This window comes from Zymoseptoria tritici, chromosome 6 (assembly GCF_000219625.1).
Source record: "Zymoseptoria tritici IPO323 chromosome 6, whole genome shotgun sequence".
NCBI lineage: Eukaryota > Fungi > Ascomycota > Dothideomycetes > Mycosphaerellales > Mycosphaerellaceae > Zymoseptoria > Zymoseptoria tritici.
The window spans coordinates 1,756,512-1,777,296 of NC_018213.1; the positions used below are offsets into that span (position 1 = coordinate 1,756,512).

A 20,785-nucleotide genomic window follows, 5' to 3' on the forward strand; every position below is an offset into this window, starting at 1 on the left:
CGCTCGAGAATATTCTCGATTACGGCATATATACCTTTAGTCGTACCCTCGTATTCGAACATAAGATTTAGTATGCACGTTACGCTTTTCTACTTCTCTAGCCGGTCGATTATAGGAAATATAGGGAAGCTAGCGACATTGTCCTAGTCGATCTTGCTCTTTCTATGCTTATTATATATAGCGGTCTCCCTACTAGTACCTGGATTAGTGCTAGATACTCCTGTTCGATTACCGCGACGCAGAGGATCGTTATCGGTAGTAGTATCGACACCTAAACAATACGCGACTACGTTAGGATACAATTTAACGATAGCCGAGGCAATAAGGCTACGTAAGATTTGTTTCTAGATAGCGTCGTATCGATTGCCGTCTCCTTCGAGTACATCTATAAGCTAAAGAGGCTTGTCCTTATAAAAATACTCCCGCTTTAGACTAGTCTACAGCACCTCGATGCTTTTAAGCACTATACTAGTTGTAATATACTTTAGTTTATCCTTACGGTTATGCCTATGCTCCCTAGTTTTGTAGTAGATATCTAGGTTATCGTAGATACTATATATATAGCAATCTCGTCTAAAGCCGGTAATATAGTCCTTCGCTAGGGAGTGCAGTTGTCGATTGTAGCGGTATATGCTTTTCGGTAACGCGCAGACACCTATTCCGGACAGTACTACGATTACCCGCCGCTTTACGCCCTAGCTCTAGAGATATAATCCTAGCTAGTTCGGGAACTAACTATAGTATCGCGGATGCTATGTCCGTCCGAGTAAGCTAGCAACTAGACCTACGCGCCTAAGCATATAATTAGCTAGGACAGCCTTCTGTAGCAGACCTAATATCCCCTTAAAGAGTGCCTATATTAACAGTACGCACTCTCCTATCGACTAAACCGTACCCTTATAATCTAGATCTTCTGTAGGCATCTTTTAGTCCTACTGCCCGAACTCCTGAAAACGTAAGCATATATCCGTATATATACTAGACCTCCTTACCTAGCGCCCCCGCAATATCTCTAGTTCGTTGTACACTGCTTCCGTGTTTATCTACTTACTAGGAGGCATATACTTAGATACTCTTGTATATATCTAATCTTTCTGCAATAGACTAGCTAACCTCTTAGTCCTAGTAGCTGCCGTCTTTGCCTAATTAGACGACGAGGCGCCCTTCTTATATAAGATATATAGCTCTACAAAGGTCCCGAATGTTATCCCTAACTCCTTTATTTAGGCTAGTAGGAGGTCTACCTTCTCTCTCTTCGTCTTGCCTTCGCCGTAACGATTTCTCGGTCTCCGGACACTAGCATCCCGACTCTTGCTCGATCTAGACCCGCTAGCATTTGACGTCGACTAGGAGGGCGTTCGGACTAGAGGCGCTAGCTTAGGTAATTTGCGTTTACGCTGCGGACACCCCCTTCGGGCGGCTAGAGTCGAGGCTTCTATAACTATAGACATATGCACGAGGACAATATACTAGTAGAGAGAGATAACGAGGCAATGTTAAGGGCTCGAGCGGGGCTATTATTATAATACGCTAAAATCTGAAATCCTTAGCAAAATAGTCTATATCTTTAACTAGTCGACCTCTTTATAGACACTATCGACACCTAAACCCTACTAACTAAACCGATACTTCTAGGGCACTACGTTCGCTACCCGCGTCCGACTACGCGACGTTATTACGATTATCGGTTCGGGCGACACCGCAGCCGGCACCGGAGAAGCTAACCGACGTCTAGCTAGCCGAATCTAGTTCGGATTTAATATAGTGCTAAAACGACGGCCGTCCGAACGAACTCTATTGTCGGATACTTTAGGCGTAGCCTTTTGATAGCTAGTAGAAACTCCGGAATGTACTCTAGGCGGCGGGGTAGGACGGCGGACGGAAGAGCTAGGCGCGCGATTAGGAGGGAGGACAGCTCTACTAGATTGCGCCTATATAACCTTTAGCCTTTTAGGGACAGGCGTAGGCGGCTTACTAACTAGAGGGCTAGGCTCTCGTACCGGACCGGCGTAAGGACTATAGACGGACTAAGTAGCAAGCTTATAGTCTAGCTTACTAGCAGCCCTTATATTATCCGAAGCGGACCTAGGAGATCGCTTAGGACTTATAGAGAGTTCGAGACTTAGATAGCGCTTCTACGTACGAATACGATGCGCCCCGACGCGTTCCTAACTCTCTTATAATTCCTAGGCCTCGACCGATTGCGCTAGCTTAAGTAATACCGACAGCTTCGAAACTAGTATAGTTATAAGCTTAGGAGACGGTTAGAAGTCTACGGCAGAACAGGCTAGCTCGACCTAGCGAGCTATTACGTCTCCCTTCGTACTAGGCGAGCCGAATATAGAAGTAAGATGCGCGATTACTATCTAAGGCAGAAGAGAACTAGGCATACTAGGGAACAGTGCCTTTTTGTAATACAATTTAGCTGCGCTAGGCTCCTATTTGTTTAGACCCTCGCGGATCGTCTTCTTATATAGGCGTCTGGTATAGGCGGCATCTAGGTCCGCCGAAGATAGAATCTATTTGGAAAAGCGGTCGGTAGGCAATATTATATCCTAGTCGTAGATGTCGCAGTAGTTCTTGTAGATACGCCCTTTAGGTAGTAGCTCTACGAAGGGCTTTAAAGTAGCGACGCGACGATAGTCGACTGGACTATCTGCATTACGTCTAGCGTTTACAAACTCCTATACGGAATAGTTTATATTGTCGCGCTTCTGCTAAGGACCTAGTTTCGCCCTTAGCTTCTTACATACCGCCGACGGCAGTCCGACAGGCGCCGGCTCGTTAGTATCTAATCTAGCGTTAGACAGCGCATCGGCGAGATTACTAGCCTCTTTCTCCTGCTCCGAGTTTAAGAATCTGTCCGGGACTACATAAGTCTAGTTTAGTCGGGCTGGCGACCGGGGGCCTACGATCTATTAGTCGTAAAGGAAGGTAAAAGTTCCGGTGCCCTACCGCTTACTATTACGCATAGCGCGCCCGGCTCGCTGTATAATAGTCTGTATGCTAGCGTTATGCGGAAGGCGGTATTAAACGACCCGTTTAATGTTAGGCAGGTCGACGCCTAGACTAAGAGCCTTAGTCGCGAACAGGATCCGGATCTTCGAGTCTGGTTTCTAGAACTCCTTAATTACATTCGCCTACGTTCGCCTAGCCGTCCTGCTATAGTAGGTTCTTACTATAGCATAGATCTAGTTAATCGTTAGGCTTCTAGAGAATTAGGCATGTAGGTAGGACTAGAGGCTAGACGCCGCGGTGTAGATACCCGAGCGACTGTCGATAAACACTACTATTTTCTTAATCGACTAGGGATTCGGCACGCTATTAGCTCCGGTAAGGCGATCGGTTAGATATCGAAGCGTCTTATAGTTCCCGAGCATACTATCTAGAATAGCGTAATATCGTATAGATATCTTAGATTAGTTAATCGAATCCTATACGACAACTATATCGTCGTAAAAGCCAGAGGCTGTCCGATACTTAATAAGGGTGTCCGGCTCGAGAGTCGCTAAACAACTAAAGAAGCGAACACGATTAGTTAGGGTAGACCGAAGATTCTTTAGACAGGCATATTCTTTCCGAAATCCTCTACCCTCTATCCCCTACTAGTAAACTAGGTAGAACTCGTCTAATATAAAGAGGCTAAGCCTTTACCTTACTACCGGTTTAACTATTAGTTTTATAAACTACGACTATATCACTATCTTAGGAGACAATATTAGGTAGGTACACTTCCTAGAATATAGTAGCTTCTACTATTAGTCGGTAAGCTCCGCCTTAGTATTCGAGTTTAATACTAACGGTTTTCCCTTTAGACACTCGATCTTCTTAAGCTGTTCCTTACTAATCTAATTAAGTAGAAGTACTAAGATCGACATCTTCTTCCGTATTAGCGCCTATAACTAATATGCTAGACTCTTGCCCGCCGAGGTAGCCGCAATCTAGACTAGGTCTTTCTTCTCGAAGAGTAGGTGCCGCAGTATACGGACTTGTAGCTTTCGGGCATAATACGGATATATTAGACGGACCGCGCGCTTAGTTATGTCTACCTACTCTGCTATACTTGTAGCTTGTTGTCCGTCTAGAAGTATAGGCGTTTCGACGGCATAGTTAATCTAGCGGCATACCTTATCGAACGCATAGTAGCGCGCTATTGTAACTAGCTAGTCTAGTATATTAGCAGGTAGAGAAATAGAAGGTATATAGCATTCGTTAGGGGCCCTAACCTAAGCGGCTTCGACTATGTCTACATTATAGGCATTCCTCTACGCCGACTAGAATACCCGCTCTAGCAGCCGCCTAACTAACACGTCGTCTTCTTCGACTAGAATCTCTTCGGTTAGTGCTAATACTATCTTCTCTAGCTATCCTTCCCGCCGAATAAAATGCACTTTTATACTACCCCTATACAAAATCGTCTAAAGGGCGATATCTAATACTAACAGTTCTATAGGGTTTTACAGACTACCCTAGAGGTCCTCGCTATTATCGAAGTTACTTAGGACGTTAGACAGACTATTACTGTCGTCGTCGTCGTCGTCGTCGACTACCTAAATGCACTTAGGCACGCTAGCAAAAGCAGTAATTTCTATATACGAAAACGACTCGTCTAATCGATCCTCCTTATTAGTCGCCTTATCTAACGCATTGCTAACTTGTCCGGACTCGCTAGCGCTAAAGCTGCTCGAGGTACTCGTCGCGAAAGATCGGGTTAGGTTAGAATTTAACCTAGAAAGACGAGATTTATAGCGCGGCATCCTAAAATCGGCTTTAGTTAAGTTAGGGAGCGGACGGCTAGCTATCTAATAGACAAATTTTAGTTAGCATTAGACAAAAACTAAAGGAGGAGTAGGCATTGCCGTCTTGCTATACAAACGCGTTAGTTAGACTAAAGATACGCGAAAGCCTACTCTTTGTTCGTCTAACGCGTTAGGTTAAAACAAATAGCAGGAGGTTGTAGAGCACGTTAATCTACATTAGATAACTAAGCCGGATTTTTAGATTTCATACCTAGTAATGCTGTCGTCGCCGTTAGTCGTATAGACGCGTTTAGGTGCTAACACTCTATATTAGTGTAATTTATATATAAAGCTAACACTCTATTACTAAAAAACACTAGTTAGGCCCTCAGACCACCTACAGTAGGGCCAGGTGCTTGCACCTGATTGGCCTAATACGCGAGGTGGTCTGAGCGTCTGAGACTAATATTCCCTTGTGACCTATCAACTGATCACGCTCATTACCACAAAACCTCTCCAAGACGTACCTCGATGTGCGGTTCCATTCGGAACGGTCGTCGTCGCACGCAATCTTTGCAGCTGGCGTTTGATGTCCGTACTGAGATTCGTCGCCTCTGGATCCAGTGCCCAACCTCGACGGCAAAGGCAGCCCTGCCATGAGTTCAACTGTCCGCAGACCATCGAAGTTTCTGCTACAGAGTAGTATTGATATATGGTCGATCTATATGAACGACATCATGAACGATGGCGGCCTCTGTGGGGCGCCACCTGACGTGTCTGCCTCAGCCGCAACCCACTCATCACCAATCAAGTCACAGAGAGCTGCATACAGCTGCCGGTGAGCTTCTCAGCCTTGTCTACAATCCAGATTTGCTATTGGAACTGCGCCTACTCACCGGTATGGACCCACCGCATCTGCCGCAAAAAGAAAGGTAAGTTGGGATGTCCATCCGCTCAATGGTCCCGCCCGGCGGGATTTCTCCATAGTCTGCATCATTGGAGCTTTGTTCGCGCCCCGCCGGAGACATGCATCTCGCAGAGTGACACGCCCTCAGGCCTCCTGCATGTCAGTATTGTGGCGTTCTCTCAGTCACCAGCGATTTGCTGCCTTGCATAGCTCGGGCGCTGGTCGCCTGATGATAACTTTGCGATCGTCCTTCACGGACCTCACCGACTTCACGTTGTTCTATCAGTTCATCCTTTGGCATCTCTACTCATATGAAAGAGGTTCTCCACGATGAAACCTGGATACACTGTAGGTCCAATCGCCATGGCAGATCCAGAACCGCCGCCAGATCCAGCGCCATTTCCAATCCGGATTGTTCGTGACCCCAAACCACCGCTGCCGCCGCCGGACGATTCCGAAGCGGCCAACATACCGACTGGCAAGCGCAATGATGAGTTCTACAAAGCTTGGGACGAGGTAGGGAGTTGTCAAACACGTTGAAGGGACACCACTAATACGCCACGAGTTCCTCATCGCAGAGCCAAAGCGAGCCAAGACCACATCTCGAGCTCTGAAGAGCATCGTCGAAGAGCGAAAGGAGGTGCAGAAAACCACTGGCGATGGCTTGCAAATTGAAGAGAATGCCGCCAAGTCATGGGAGCAAGCGGCGGTAGAATGCAAGGCGAAAGTCGCCGCGATCGAGGAGGAATGCTTGCGGTTGAACCAGAAATACACTGATGCAATGTTTAACCTCGAGGAGAACTCATACTGCTTGCAGTCACTCGGCGGGAGGTTTCCAAAAGCCGTTGGCAAGTAAATTGATCGTCTCGAACTTCTGCTCGTCAACTGACCTCTCCCACGGACAAGATCGACGCCCCACCATGGATCAAGCGCGTGGAGGACATCTTCGAAAAGCCTCAATTCTTCATCGATGGCGCCTCCGCTACGGACGTCCATCAAGGAGCATCAGGCGACTGCTGGTTTCTCGCTGCCCTCATGGCCGTATCTGCCAAACCTTCCCTGATCGATCGCCTCTGCATAGCCCGGAACGAGAAAGTTGGTGTCTACGGTTTCGTCTTCTACCGCGATGGTGAGTGGATCTACGAAGTCATAGATGACAAGCTTTTCCTGAGGGTGGGCGACGACGACGATTTGGAAATTGTGAGGGGACTGGATATGGCAAAGAAGGAGGGGCTGGTTCTGAAGTTTGATGAGGAGAAATTGATGAAAATGCTGCAGAAGGGTGGAGAGGCCTTGTATTTCGGGCATTGTAAGAGTGAGGAGACGTGGCTGCCGTTGATTGAGAAGGCTTATGCGAAGGCCCACGGCGACTATTTCGCCATTGAGGTATGCTCTGAGAGGAGGGAAGTGTCAGAGGGTACTGCTAACGACTCTCTAGGGAGGCTTCGCAAGCGAGGGTATCGAAGATCTGACTGGAGGTGTAGCCGTGGTGTTGGATAGTGAGGGCATCCTCGACAAGGATCGTTTCTGGCGAGAACAGCTTCTGCAAGTCAATAAGAAGTATCTCTTCGGAGGAGGCTCGTCGCCGACTGGAGCCAAAGGCTTTGTTGGTGGACATGCATATGCCGTGCTCGAGGCATGGGAAGAGGGCGATTTGAGGTTGCTCAAACTGCGGAACCCTTGGGGCGAGGTGAGCCCAGTTCACTCTTTGACTAGGCTACACAGGAAGCTAACGACAGCAGGTCGAGTGGGAAGGCGACTGGTCCGACGGCTCAAAACTCTGGACCGCGGACATGATGACCAAGCTCAAACATACGTTCGGCGACGATGGCGTCTTCTGGATCTCTTACCTCGACTTTCTCAAACACTTTCCAAGTAATAGCTACTCTCCTTCTGACCGGAACCAGACCATGCTAACTCCTTCATCACAGGCATCAATCGCGTCCGCCTCTTCGACTCCTCATGGTCTGTCGGTCAGCAATGGACGTGCTGTCAGATACCCTGGACAGTCGACTACCTCGATACTCAATTTAAATTCACCATTTCCGAGCGCGGACCGGCTGTGCTTGTGCTCGCACAGCCCGACGATCGATACTTTTACAATTTGCGCGGACGATATCTCTACTCGCTGCACTTTCGGGTCTACCGCGAGGGAGACGAGGAAGGGAAGTATATCGTGCGATCGATGCATAACTCTGGGAACGAGAAAGTCTTCACGAGATCTGTGTCGGCGGAGATCGAAGATCTCGAACCCGGCACGTACGGAGTTGTGTTCAAGGTCACGGCTGTGCGGTCGACGGTCTTGTCAACGGCGGAGGAGGCGATTGTCAAGTATGCGGTTGACAGGAAAGAGAAACTGCTCCAGGTTGGAAGACGCTTTGACTATGCGCAGACCAAGGGTAATTTGAAAGCGATGGAGGCTGAGATTAAGAGGAAAAAGAAGTTGGAGTCGAGAGAGGAGGTGAAAAAAGAGTGGCGGAAAGTGAGGAAGATGAACAAGCAGGAAAGGGAGAGGGCGAGATTGCGAAAGCAGAGGGTTAAGGAGGCGATGAAAGAGAGGAGAAAGGAGTTTGAGTTGAAGCAAAGGGTTCGAGCGAAGGAGAAGAAGGAGAAAGCCAAGACCAAGGCAAAAGCGAAGGCGAAGAAGAAAGAGCGTGTCGGTTCGGCGAATGGGCAGAACGATGTCCAGAAGGCCGGACATGTCAGTCTAGCTTCTATCGAGCAGTCAGTAAAGGATGAGGCAAAAGTATCTGCCGCGGATGGCATCAAAGGCAACGAAGCCGAAGACAAGTCGGCCGATGCCGTCGATCCAGGAGATGAGCCAAACCCGACGGCCACGCCAACGGAAACGAGAAAAGGCCCGACTGATCTTTCGCATAGACTTGAAAACCTATCCATCAGCACAGAAACGCCGTCGACAAAACGTTCCACCCCTCCTTGCTCTTCTTTAGCCCACGACTCTCCATCTTCTTCTTCTGATGACGACGAAGAGGACGAGGCATACGACTCTCCGATTTCACCGCCGTCCGACCTCGAAGACAACGATTTCTCCTGGGACTCGGATCTGTAAGTCAATGCCCATGCCTTGACCAAAACTGGTCTTCACACTAGCCACAAGCTAACAAACTTTGCCACCCCTCAGGGATGCACCTGTGTCCTCCAGCTCCGATACGGACTCTGATCGCTCCTCGGTGGGCAAACATCACAGGAATTCGGGCATGGGAGCTGGCAAGAAAGCGGGCATTTTCGGCGAGGATCCATGGCAGGCATTGTGTGTCCTGGGACTGAGAGTGTACGCGAGGGGAGAAGAGCCGGTGAAGGTGAGGGTTGTGAAAGCGGAAGGAGGGTCGTGATGATCGATCATCGGTGTAGTGGACTGTGCAACGAAGCGATTATTACGCCACGTCACATCGCATGGGTCGTTTATCAGATCGCAAGGGTACATTATCAGATTGCATGGGATGGCTAAAAATGATGCTTGTTCAGAGTCTTCAGACACCGTTCAATGGACCGGGTTCAGGCGAACGCTTTTGTCTAGGTGAGCACGCTATCAACAACCTTACCGTACTTTGTTCGCGACAGAGCAGGAGCTGAAGTTCTAGGACTGATGTCAACGCAAGGCTGTCACGTCGCGAACGGTCTTGGGCGGCATCTGAAATGCATTGAACTATCGTTCGGACTTAAAAAAGCTCCTTTCATTTTGAAAGCAATCGAGCTGCCAGTCGCACGAGACAACCATTTACACACTGTCACTGTGTCGTGGCCGGTTTTCGAGATCCGTCCACTCGACATCGACCGCCCTTCAGCAATGATTCGCCAACACCAGCAAGTCTCCCATGGCCATCGCTGAAAAACCCCCAGGAACTCCCTCGCAGCCTCCTTCCTATTCGAGAGCGGATGTTTCACAGCAAGGGCGATTTGTCGCGAGGTTTTACTGCATTGGTTGGGCTGAGATTCCGAGACTACTCGTGTTCATTTCACGTGGCCTACACTCTCCAACTTTATCGAGACCCCACGTCGGTTAGCATGGGTCACTGGTTGCCATACGACCTCGCTTCCTGTATAGCGGAGTCTTCGCTCGGAAAGTGCCGTAGGTTGAGGACCTGCTACCACAAAGCTTTGACCTTATACAGAGGGTGTCGATAGAGAAAAAAGCAGATTCTCATTCAGTGTTCAGCCGCGCTGGTTCAGAGGACATGGTCGTCTCGATGGCGACGCTGACATTCGTGGAATATGTTCGGAAGACGGGCTGTTCGGCTGAAGCGATGTCGCTTGCTGCGAAAAGAGCGCATCAATAGAGTCGGGCCATTCCTCTACACGAGACAGGCTGTTGATTACGGCCATCCGATATGAGCAACATCGTGAGGGCACCCTCTTGCCTACCCTGCACGGCGGGAAATTCTTTTGCCCTACCCTGCACGGCGAGAATTCTTCATCTCGGCAGGACTGCATAGGAGTGGAGAATGCTCATCGCGGTGTCTCGGCATATGGCGGAATGAATTCTGAGATTCAGTGCTTGGTATGTTCGTCCAGCTCCGTACAAGCCATTCTCAAGAAACATGCTCATCGAGCCCTGAGAGCGTTCGTCAACCCGCAGGCCGCCATTTACCGGCTCAGCGCTGCAGCGTGGGAGGAGACGCCGCGCTCGTCTACTGTATAAGAAAGCGAAGGGTCGCCGCTTGAAACGATTTCTCCCAAGCAAACAGCATCACAACAAGCATCCATCATAACCACATCACCAACTCGATCAACATCATCAAGATGAAGAACGTCTTCGTCCTCGCTTCCACCCTTCTCTTCGCCCTCTGCGCTTTTGCAGCGCCATGGCCTCAAGAAAGAGAACCACTCGCCGAGTGTGTCGACAAGTGTGAAATCAGTCCTGAAGAATGCTGCAAGGTAGGTGGCTTCCTTCTTTCCTGTGCGCTGCGACCCGACGGCAATGACTGACGTACCGCGCAGTGCAAGTACGGGGTCAAGAACTGCTAGACAGACTCAAGCCCAATCAGCAGAGAGCGTCGCTGAGTATGGCTTCTCAGCCCGCTGCGACGTGACCGACGAGACTAACGTGCTGCAGAGTGCTCGATTTGGCGACAAGACTCATCGTGAGCGCTGGAGGATGTGAGCCACTTTCGTGCGGCCAAGCAGACTCGTAAAACGACAAAAAAACGCGATGCCGGAGTGAGCAGGGTTTGCCGCGATGGAGCTGGAAAGTGCGTCCACAACATGTCGATGGCGGTTTCATTCTTCGTAGCAAAATGCAATGTTCCAGGCTCATCGATCTTGTGCAATGTCTCTCTTTCATATCTGACCTGATCTATGACGTCTCCGTCTCCGTCCTCGCTCGAAGCATGTTGATGGATGTGAGATGCTGAAGCGTTGTTGGCTTGATGTCGAAAGACGAGCAAGACGAGGAAGGGAATGTCGTTCTTCCGGACCTCGACATTTTGGACCCCAAATTGACCCCGCCGTCGTCATATGTGCCCCGCTGTGGTTTGGAGGACGACTACCTACCAATGCCAAAAATCACAAGGTACTCACAACACCACTCGACTCTGTTTTCCCTTCTTACTAGATTTGTCAAGGATATCCATAATTCAGAATGGCTACGATGCGTGCAGTCGGTAAGCTGTCCTGCTCCCCGTTCTCCGCCCAAACCACTGACCTCCGATCCCAGAGATCAAGGATGGCAAAGGCCCGCTTGAGAACCTCCACATCACCGAGATCAAACGACCCTCGATCTCCTCCTCTCAAGCCCTCGTCAAAGTCCGTGCATTCGGCCTGAACCGCATGGATCTCCTGCAGCGCGAAGGAAAGTATCCGGTCCCTCCGCAAGCTCCTTCAACACTCGGCGTGGAGTTCAGCGGCACGATTGAAGAGGTGGCGGATGGAAACGAGGAGGGATACAAGAAGGGTGATGAGGTGTTCGGACTGGCATATGGAGGAGCGTATGCGGAGTATATTGCCGTGTCGACGCATATGCTTGTCAAGAAGCCGGAGGAGTTGAGCTGGGAGGAGTGTGCGGGCATACCAGAGGTGAGCAGGATACCATCTTAAAGGAGACTTGTCGAAGAACCAGATCGGATACTGATGCAACGCTGAACAGGTCTACATCACCGCCCTACAAGCAATGTACCTCATTGGCGAATTCGAACCCGGCAAATCCATCCTCTGGCACGCCGGTGCCTCCTCAGTCGGCATCGCAGGCCAACAACTCAGCAAAGTCAACGGCGCTTCCAAAGTCTTCGCCACAGCTCGCAGCGACGATAAGTGCAATTGGTGTGTCTCCGATCTCGGGGCTACTGCGGCGTACAATAGCACCAACACCGATTGGGCGGAGGAAGTGCTCAAAGCGACGGACAACAAGGGTGTGGATATTATCGTTGACTTCATCGGACCGGACACTTTTGCTGCGGACTTGAAAGCAATCGCGAAAGATGGACGGATCGTCAACTTGGCTACGCTGAGTGGGCTGCACCTGAAGGACACGAACGCCAACTTTGGTGCCTTTGTTGCGAAGCGGGTTCGGTACGAGGGAAGCAGTCTGAGGTCTCGAGACGAGAAGTATCAAGGCAAGTTAAGGAATCACTTGGTCGAGCACGCCTTGCCTATGTTCAAGGATGGGCGACTGCGGTCGATTGTGGAGAAGGTGTTCCCTTGGGAGCAGATCCAAGAGGCGCATAAACTGATGGAGAGTAATCAGACAAAGGGCAAAATTATTTGCACGATTGGGTAGGAGGAGTGATGAGAGTCAATGAAACGAAAAAGCATTTGTTGCTGACACTCGCGGTCATCCTGTCATCTCATCATTCTCACATCTCTGTTCGATGGCGCTGTCGTGTCTCCAGTCTGTCTGCTTTCCTCACTCATCATCAAAAGTCAACACCCAAAGATCGTCCAGCCGATTGTTCTCTTCGCCCAACCCACCCGTGACGGCCACCGCATCTTTCCCTCCAAACTCCACAACATCCGCGTCGAACCATCCTCTGGCATCTGGAGCTTCTCCCGAGGTCGACATAGCTAGCACCTGCGCCCATTTTCCTCCCTCAAGATCGTATGCCCACACATCACCTAACATCTTGCCTGCTCCCAGATGACCCTCTGAACTCGGGTCACGTTCTCCAAACAGAGTAACCAACCACGTCTGACCCTGCACTTTGACGGGCACCAGCGCACCCACACTCCTCGCTCCTGGACCCGACTTTCCGTCCGCTGAGAAGGTCTTCGTCTCCCACTTTCCTGTCTGCGGGTCGTAGAAGTCAAGGCTACCGCCGACTTCTTTCTCTCCATCAAATCCATTCATACGCCATACCTTCCCTTCCGCGAACGCAATCGAAGTCCCTCCTCTGGCTGGACCAGGAGCAGATGGGAGTTCCTTCCATTCCGAGGAGGCGACGTCGAAAGACCAAAAGTCGTTTCTTCGTCCGGACTCGGGACAACCAGCGTGGAGGTAGACTTTTGTTCCATCGGATGTCATGGCGTGGTAGGAGCGGGCTTCAGGGTAGGCAGAGGATTTAGGCTTGACATTCGACCAAGATTGAGACTTCGTGTCAAAGATCCAGAGAGAGCCAGACTCATCCACAGGCGCCATCGCTGGGCCACCACGGCCGGAGAAGAGATAGATCTTGTCATCGATGACTGTGCTTGCTGTTCCGACTCGAGCAGTAGGCGTGGTGTCCGAGCCAGGAAGGGAGGAGATGGAGACATCTTGGCCATGGGCAAGGGAAACGATGTGTAGGTCGTTGTCGCGAGGCTCGCGAGGTTTGAGTTCGCCGCCGAAGATGTGAAGGGTGGAGTTCACGGCGGATACGCTATGGGAGGAGCGTTGAAGCTGTGATGCGGTGGACAATTTGGTCCAACTTGCTGTGATCGTGGCCATTTTGAGTGGGGGTGAGATTTGAGGATCGGAGGGGTCCGGGTTTGTTATTACTTGAGCTCGGTCAAGGTGTCCCATGTAAGAGTCGCAAATGCCTAATTCGGAAGAAATGAGTAAGGATCAAAGCGAAGTGAATAAACAAGATGTCTCTCCAAACACCTTGATGGACATGTCCATGATGACCGCCAAGCATAGCTCCATTCAGGAATGCCGATCTGCTCTTGCTGATCTTAGGACATCTCCTTCTCATCTTCCGCCATCACTTCATCAAAACGACGTCCTTCCTTCTTTGCTTCGTCGCGGGCTAGTATCGCTGACGCGCATATGCTGTGCAGCCTGGATGTTCGCAAGGCTGATGTTGGACGACATCATCTCAAGGACGCCGTCGACTCTGGCTTCGACACTCCGCGGAGGCGCATGACCAGGCCTTCGGTGTTGGAACGGTCATGTCAAGGCATCGAGACCGTGGTAATTATGGAGTATCGTCAGCAGGAGACGGCATGATGGACAGGACATTAGAACAGATTCCCGCGTGTAGTTCTACCGAGTGGCTTTGCTGATGACTGCCAAGGCGAATCCTTGCCGACCTCACTCCTTCCTCCATGTCTTTACACCACCTCTTCACACCACCTCGAACAATGCTGACCATCAGCCTTGACCTCACCGCCCTCGCCGACACGATGCGGCGACGATGAGCTTCAGGTCCAAATGTCACGCCATCATGATCGGCCTTTGCACCGGAAGAAGAGCTCGCAGCCACCATTCAAGGCCACCTCGCATTACCTGCATTCCCTCTCTGTGTGCCTCTTTCTATTTATGCCATGAACCTCGAACAACTGCGCGCCGACGTATCGTCAGCACGGCGGTCAAACACACTGCACTAATCCATCCTAGGCGTTCTAGAGCACTGATACTGCATACCACGGCCTGGTAAGCTGATGTGGTCTTCCTCCATCCACGTGGTATATGTCTCCGAGACTGTGCGGTCCCGACAGACAAGAGTCGCGCTCCCAAGCTCAGTTGTTTTCGTACTACAATCACACGACTGAAGCTTCGACGTTTCTATCAAAAAATCCAAGCAGCCATGAACTACTCACCAGTAGTCTGCCTGCGCTTGATCGACGACATTGCACAATCTCTGGATCATCACTGCTCAATCTGCACATTCATACACGGCGAGGTCTCGAATGACCCTCATCTATACAAATCAAAATTACCCAGACCACCGGGACTTATCTCGAGAGCCGAAACACCTGTCACGGATTGCTCTTTCTACACCGCCAGGAATTCGTACAACATCAGCTCCTCTGCGGCTTCATCTCTCCGGTCCACCTTAATTACTTACCCATCCTCCACATGCTCGAGCTGCCGAACTATGACGCCGAACACAACGCCCACTGGGTCCACCACATCTCTCAGCCGACACTCTCTCCGACGGAAGATGCCGCCAGCATTCTACTCACTGAGAGAGCACTACGAGCAACATTCTGTTCATGCTCTCCGACGAAAGTTCCCGCCATCCTCTTGCTCATTAAGAGAGCACTACAAGCAACAAGCTCGCCTGCTGTTGGAGATGCGGCGACAGCAGTCCGATGATCGCCTACGTTGGATCTACGACCAACAAACGCAAGCGTATCTGCAGTGCGAGTTTCGAGGTGGGACAGTGATGATGCTGAATGGATTTGCCGAATGATGTACCGTGTTCAGGCTGGTGGTGCTGGCTTGTAGCTTGCTTTCAGATATTGATTGTGCTGTGAGGGCAGGACAGATGTGTGACAGATTGTTGGAAATGTTGGGATTGCCATCCTCGGAGTTGAAAGATCGAGATTTGTATATGCTTTTGATCTCCGACGGAAACCCCGAATACGTCGCTAGCGAGACCTCGAAATCATCACGATGTCATCGAGTCGCAACATCACCGAGGGGAACGGAGGTGCGGAACCAGGCAGAAAATTGGAGGAGTCGGGAAACAGCTTGGCAAGGCAAGACCAGAAAGCTATCGTGTAGAAGAACAGATGGAACATGGCAAACTCCTTGATATTCCCAAGCATGTATTTCATTTTTCACCTTCCATCAACGAGTGTCTTTCCAGTCCGGACTTCCCAGCCGAGCAAACCAAGAGTCGAATCCGATCGCTTCCTTCACATGACACTCTTCGAAGACCGCCATGTCATTCCTCCTCGTCCTCCAACGATGCCTCCCTCTTAGTTCTCCGGAACTGTGTACACTCGCGCCTTCACTCGCGGGTGTCCGACGTCCCAGCACTCGCACTCAGCATGGGCATTGCTGGTGCAGTGTGTTAGCACGAATCACGTGGAGAGCTGAGCAGCGAAAGGGGAAATCATCTTACCAATAGCCGTGGTTGTGACCTCGCGCCGAGCATGGACCGTCACATGTAGTATCGTCTCCGATGGTGCACTGAGCCTGAAGAGAGCCAGATATCAGTAACCGTGAAGGGGAGAGTGGGCGACAAGGATGACGTACAGCGAAAGCTGAAGCGACGAGACCGGTGACGACGGTGAGGAGGGTGATGAACTTCATGGTGGTTGTTGGTTGGTAATCGTGTTTGTCGTTGGATCTGGGAAGGATGAGAAGAGCACAAGAGGATGAATGAAGTGGCGATCGTACTGGGTGTGCGTTGTGGTGAAGGGTTTTGAAACGAGCAGAGGATGTTCAGATGGTGATCGTCTCTTGTGTTGTTGCGAGGAGTTGATGATGGAGAAGAAGTTGATTGTCGGGTGGGAAAGCCTCCTTTTTATGTTCAGCTCTGTCGTCCCAGCTTGGCGGCCAGCGAAATCAAGTCGTCATACCTCTGTTCATGATGAGGTACTTCGTCTCTGATCGACGTCGTGCCGGCGCCGTTCTCTTGCAAGTTCAGAGTCTAGGCCCATTCTCCCATGCTCCTGTCAAAGCAAGGTATACCCTTTTCCCGGACCTTGGTAAGGCACAGCCTGACACCAGCAGCCCAAACCACGTCACGACCGCGTGGTCACTTTTCCAATGATATACTCGAAGCCTCGCATTTCTCGAATAAGAACGTGCACCCTGCGTACCGCTCCGGCGCCAGACTAGGAGCTTGCAGCTCCTGGTGTACCTGGTCTGCTGGAGACGAGCTACCATTGATCGACGAATCAATTGCCGTCCGCCTTGACGAGGCAGAAAGAGTTCTTCGGCCTTCGTGCGTCCATTGGCTTGGAAGTAGAACTCCGCGCTCTGGCCTAGTTCGGAGGACCGACACTCCGAGCACATCCCATGTGTTCGACAATCGGATGTGCTTCTCGCAGGATCGTGCCCAGCCTTCGCCTCTGCCACTCAACATTCCCCGGACTTGTGAGACTCGCCTGGATTGGCGGCTACGTGTAGCTCGCATGCAAGCGCCATTTGAGGCAAGTGAGGCTTCCTGTACAGACGGGACAATCTTTCTCCGCTCTACAGCGGTGTGGTCATGCAGCCTTAACATGGGTGCCGTGTCGGAAACAACTAAGGCAACACGACGATTGGACCGCGAGGGAGCAACCATGAGACTGTTGTCGTATGACCGTCGGAGTGATTTCGACGATGATTTGATATCGCCGAGCCCTGTCGAAGACCACAATCTCGACCTGCAGGGACACTACAGCCAGGATCCAGGGTAATGATGAAGCACGGATTGAGTTCTTCGTTGGACCCTGCATGTGACTGCACGGAGCACGAACACGAAGGACATTGGATCTCGTGCTCGTTCTCGTGCTCCAACGACAGAAAACAGCAGGGTATCTCCATCCATGTGGACTCCAGGTAAAGGTCTGAAGGTTCGCGGCGGACGAAGAAAAGGGGTTTGCGGCATCTGGAAATGGTCAATATCTTAAGCAAGGGTGTTGTGACTTTATGTCATGTGCAATGCAAGAAGTATGGTTGTCAACCTCCGCGCCCAGATTGACCAGGAACCTGGCACTCGGAGCGCACGCCGTAAGCGCCATTGTCGGAAAAATATCCTTGAGACTTTCTTGGCTGTTCCGTGATTCCGAGAATTCGGAGAGACGAGTCTCGATACAACGATGAGATCTGATGACCTCGATTCGAAGCTGTGAGGCTTTCAGCATCAAGGTCGCGCGGAACATTGTCTTCCACATTCGCTCGGCCTTGGATTTTACTAGAGCACGGTCGACTGCTTTCACCGACAGCACGCTGCGGAAGAGGACCATGCGGTAGGCCCGTGTGTAGACATAAAGAGGAGCAGTCGATGAAGCGTATGGCCACGTCAGACGCTCGTGCTCAGGTTGGTCGGGGTGAAGCGCGGAGCAGGCTGTCAAGCGGTTGTCAGGCAGCGGAATACGAGAAGGATCAAAAGCCTGAGGATGCAGCCTGTAGAAGTTCAGCTCTGCGAAGACCGCGACAAGAACGTCTTTCCCAAGCGGTGTTGTATGACGTTGCTCTGAGAAGTGACAAATCCGATACGAGTTCGAGGACGGAAGTGACACGCGTGTCTGAACGCATTGGCATCCTCGCAGAGCTTGTGGACTTGCGGGTACGGTGAAGACCCATGATCAAATCGACCAGGTTCCTGGTAAATCGGGCTTCCTAGCCCATGTAAGCGCGGAACCCGATGGCCCCATAGTCCATACAGCGGCCTGGCACATCGAAACGCCGTCCGTTCTGCAAGGCAGGGGCGGCGTCGGGCCCAGAACCCAACGCCGGGTTGGACTGCAGATGGAAGCATCCAGATAGGAGATGAAGGCGGCCGCATCTGGAATCAGTTTATGACGTTCTTGGAAAGGGTGTACTTGGGGAAGACCATGAGGAGGTCAATTCTGGACTCTGGCAACAGCCAGACGCGGCCCGGACACGAACGTCGACAAGGAATAACTCAGTAGAGTACCACAGGCTCAACTCTGCGTACATCAGCATCGCCCGCGCTCTTTGACAGTCGCCAGGGCGATGACGGAGTTGCCGGAAGCACACCTCATCGAAGGCAAGTCTTTTGCATGGTGCCATCTTGGACCGCCGCTAAATATTCGTCCGGAACTGCTCGCCTACCAGCCTCGCATTGCATAGCATCTGCCCTTTGACGACTAGCGGTGGTAAGTTGAGCTTTGAGGGGTTCATTATCAGTCGAAGCGATTCTCAACGAACGGGCGCTTGGCACTTTGCAACAGCATGACCGAGCATCGGCAAATCGCATATTCCACACGAAGAGGTTGCCGTGCTTCGCATTCCGGGCAGAAGTCGAGATCATCAGGACAGAACGAACCGATATCACGGCCGCAGTGGTTGCCTTCGTTGAGGGCCGGACGCCATCTTGTCTTCGCTGTTTCGCCGGCACAGCTGTGGGATGACCATGAGCGGCGCTTTCAAATGAGAGAGCTCATCTGCTTTTTCTTACGACAGCCTCAATGCCTCTTGTAATGGCCGTCCCTTGAGGACATTCCATGCAGCTCGGTCGGCTACGCTGTGGGAGCTTTGTGGTCAAGAAGACTGCAGAGACGACGGTAGGCTAGCACAAAAGCGTATCTGCGTGGTAACTCTCATTCAACGAGGCAGAATCCGGAGGCAATGTCGCTCCCAAGCATGACGTGCAAGGTTGATGAGCACATTGAAAGTCAAGTCTTCTTTTGGCTTGCGGTGGACAACATTTGGTGCCTAAGGCACGACACTGCTTAGTCATTTTTTGCTCTAACTTCTTGCCTCCAGTCCATTCTTCAGACCGCACCACACACCACAGCTTCGCCCATCGGCACACTACAGTGTCTTCGCCATGTAGGCTTTCCATAACTTCGATGATTCTCCCGATATCTTCGGCCCTCTTCGCAGGAACCAAATTTTCCTTTCCTTGACCGTGACCACTCCATGCCATCCACTAAGAGACAGAGTCGTGCCATCGACGCCACGGGAGGAGTGCAATCGACCACAAACAACCAATCCCTTGCGCAGAAGTCCTCGAGACCACTCCATCCGACACGGTGCAGTCTGTCTCGCTGATACCGTCTGTCAAGGTCCTCATTTGTCTCAACGGAGGGAATCCCTGCTACGGTCTCGAGAAATTCGTCAGGTGGCCGAGGGCATGGACAGTAATAAAGCAGTCGATGCGGTCACCAGCTGGCCGAGGATTATCAGCAGCTTTCAGTTCTAACCTTGCCCGACACTTCCGCTACTCCTGTTTTTACCAAGTAGCCTGGCCGAGAAAAACAACATCAGCAGCCATCAACCTTGCCCGGCGGCTTCGCGGGTGTCCGACCTGACAGTCGACTGAGCGTGCAAAGACCTGTCCATGAAACGGCCGCAGCACGCTTCCACATGTTGCAAGAAATACGTGTCAAAAGTGCGGCGGTGCCTTATCAAAGCTCATTCTGACATTTAATATTCTCGTCTTTGCTTCCTTTCTCCTCAATCACGATCGAAAGAAAAAACACTTCCACTTTCACGAAACGACACCACGTCCCGCTTCTCACAGCAAAACTTTCCCAACAACCCGAAAGCCACCCATCATGCACCTCCTCCCTCTCACCCTCGCCATCACCCTGGCCTCGACCGTCTGCGCCGCCGCTCCCCAAGAAGGAGTACGCCCTCTCCCTCTCCCTCATCCCGTCCCGTCCCACTCAATCCTATCCTTTCACACTAACACCCCTCACCCTCCAGAAATGCTACTTCGACCCCGACCCCAACGTGGACAGGAGCTATTGCAAATTCGGCGGCCACCAACCCGACGTCGAGTGCCTTCCCGTACGTTTCGAAAAAAAAAACCCCGATGGCAGGGGTTATACCCACACACACCTCCTCTTCTTAGTCTTTTTTTAATTTTTACTGACGAGTGCCGGCGTGAGGGAAACAGGACTACAGGTGCCTGCAAAAGAATTACAGGTGCCACATTGATACGAAGGACTTCCCTAACACCCGGAAGGGTGGCAAGCAGTGGGCCACGTGCGTGGATTAGAGTGGCGCAGGCGGAGGCGGTAGTGGTGGTGGGATCATGGAGGGTGGGTGGACTCTGTGTCGAACATGGAGGTGTACTCGAGACGCGGATCACGGTCAAGCTCTTGCGGCTTTTTGCTCGTGGGGATGAATGTGGATTGCTTCTTGGACAATGAATAATACATCTTTTACCCTTCGAGTTATTGAACGAGTCACAAGCAAGCAAGTCCAACCATTGAGTTTCAAAGATTTCATGATAGACTTCGTCGGGCGAAGGTGCAAGTCACTGTCGGCACGATGTGCTTCAAGTCCTGAGGGTGGAGCGTCAGATATATAGTCCACCCTCTCTCTTCATACCAATAGTGATGATGCATGTTT

General features: G+C 51.2%; 3 protein-coding genes across 3 annotated transcripts; 2 read left to right on the plus strand and 1 right to left on the minus strand.

Moving 5' to 3' along the window:
* Positions 1-6,322: 6,322 nt before the first annotated feature.
* On the plus strand, positions 6,323-8,716 carry MYCGRDRAFT_43961 (peptidase C2, calpain; the record flags this gene model as incomplete). The annotated part of the gene is made up of 5 exons (XM_003851511.1): positions 6,323-6,490; positions 6,553-7,032; positions 7,085-7,336; positions 7,389-7,521; positions 7,578-8,716. Coding segments are annotated over 5 exons (2,172 nt in total), but the record flags the coding sequence as incomplete, so codon positions are not given.
* A 2,529-nt stretch (positions 8,717-11,245) lies between these two features.
* On the plus strand, positions 11,246-12,379 carry MYCGRDRAFT_94000 (uncharacterized protein; the record flags this gene model as incomplete). Its single annotated transcript, XM_003851512.1, has 3 exons — positions 11,246-11,267; positions 11,321-11,679; positions 11,750-12,379. 3 exons carry the CDS (start codon positions 11,246-11,248, stop codon positions 12,377-12,379), a joined length of 1,011 nt encoding a protein of 336 aa, XP_003851560.1.
* Positions 12,380-12,505: 126 nt separating this feature from the next.
* MYCGRDRAFT_73304 (uncharacterized protein) lies at positions 12,506-13,571 on the minus strand (the record flags this gene model as incomplete). The annotated part of the gene is made up of 1 exon (XM_003851738.1): positions 12,506-13,571. One exon carries the CDS (start codon positions 13,520-13,522, stop codon positions 12,506-12,508), a length of 1,017 nt encoding a protein of 338 aa, XP_003851786.1.
* Positions 13,572-20,785: the final 7,214 nt, after the last annotated feature.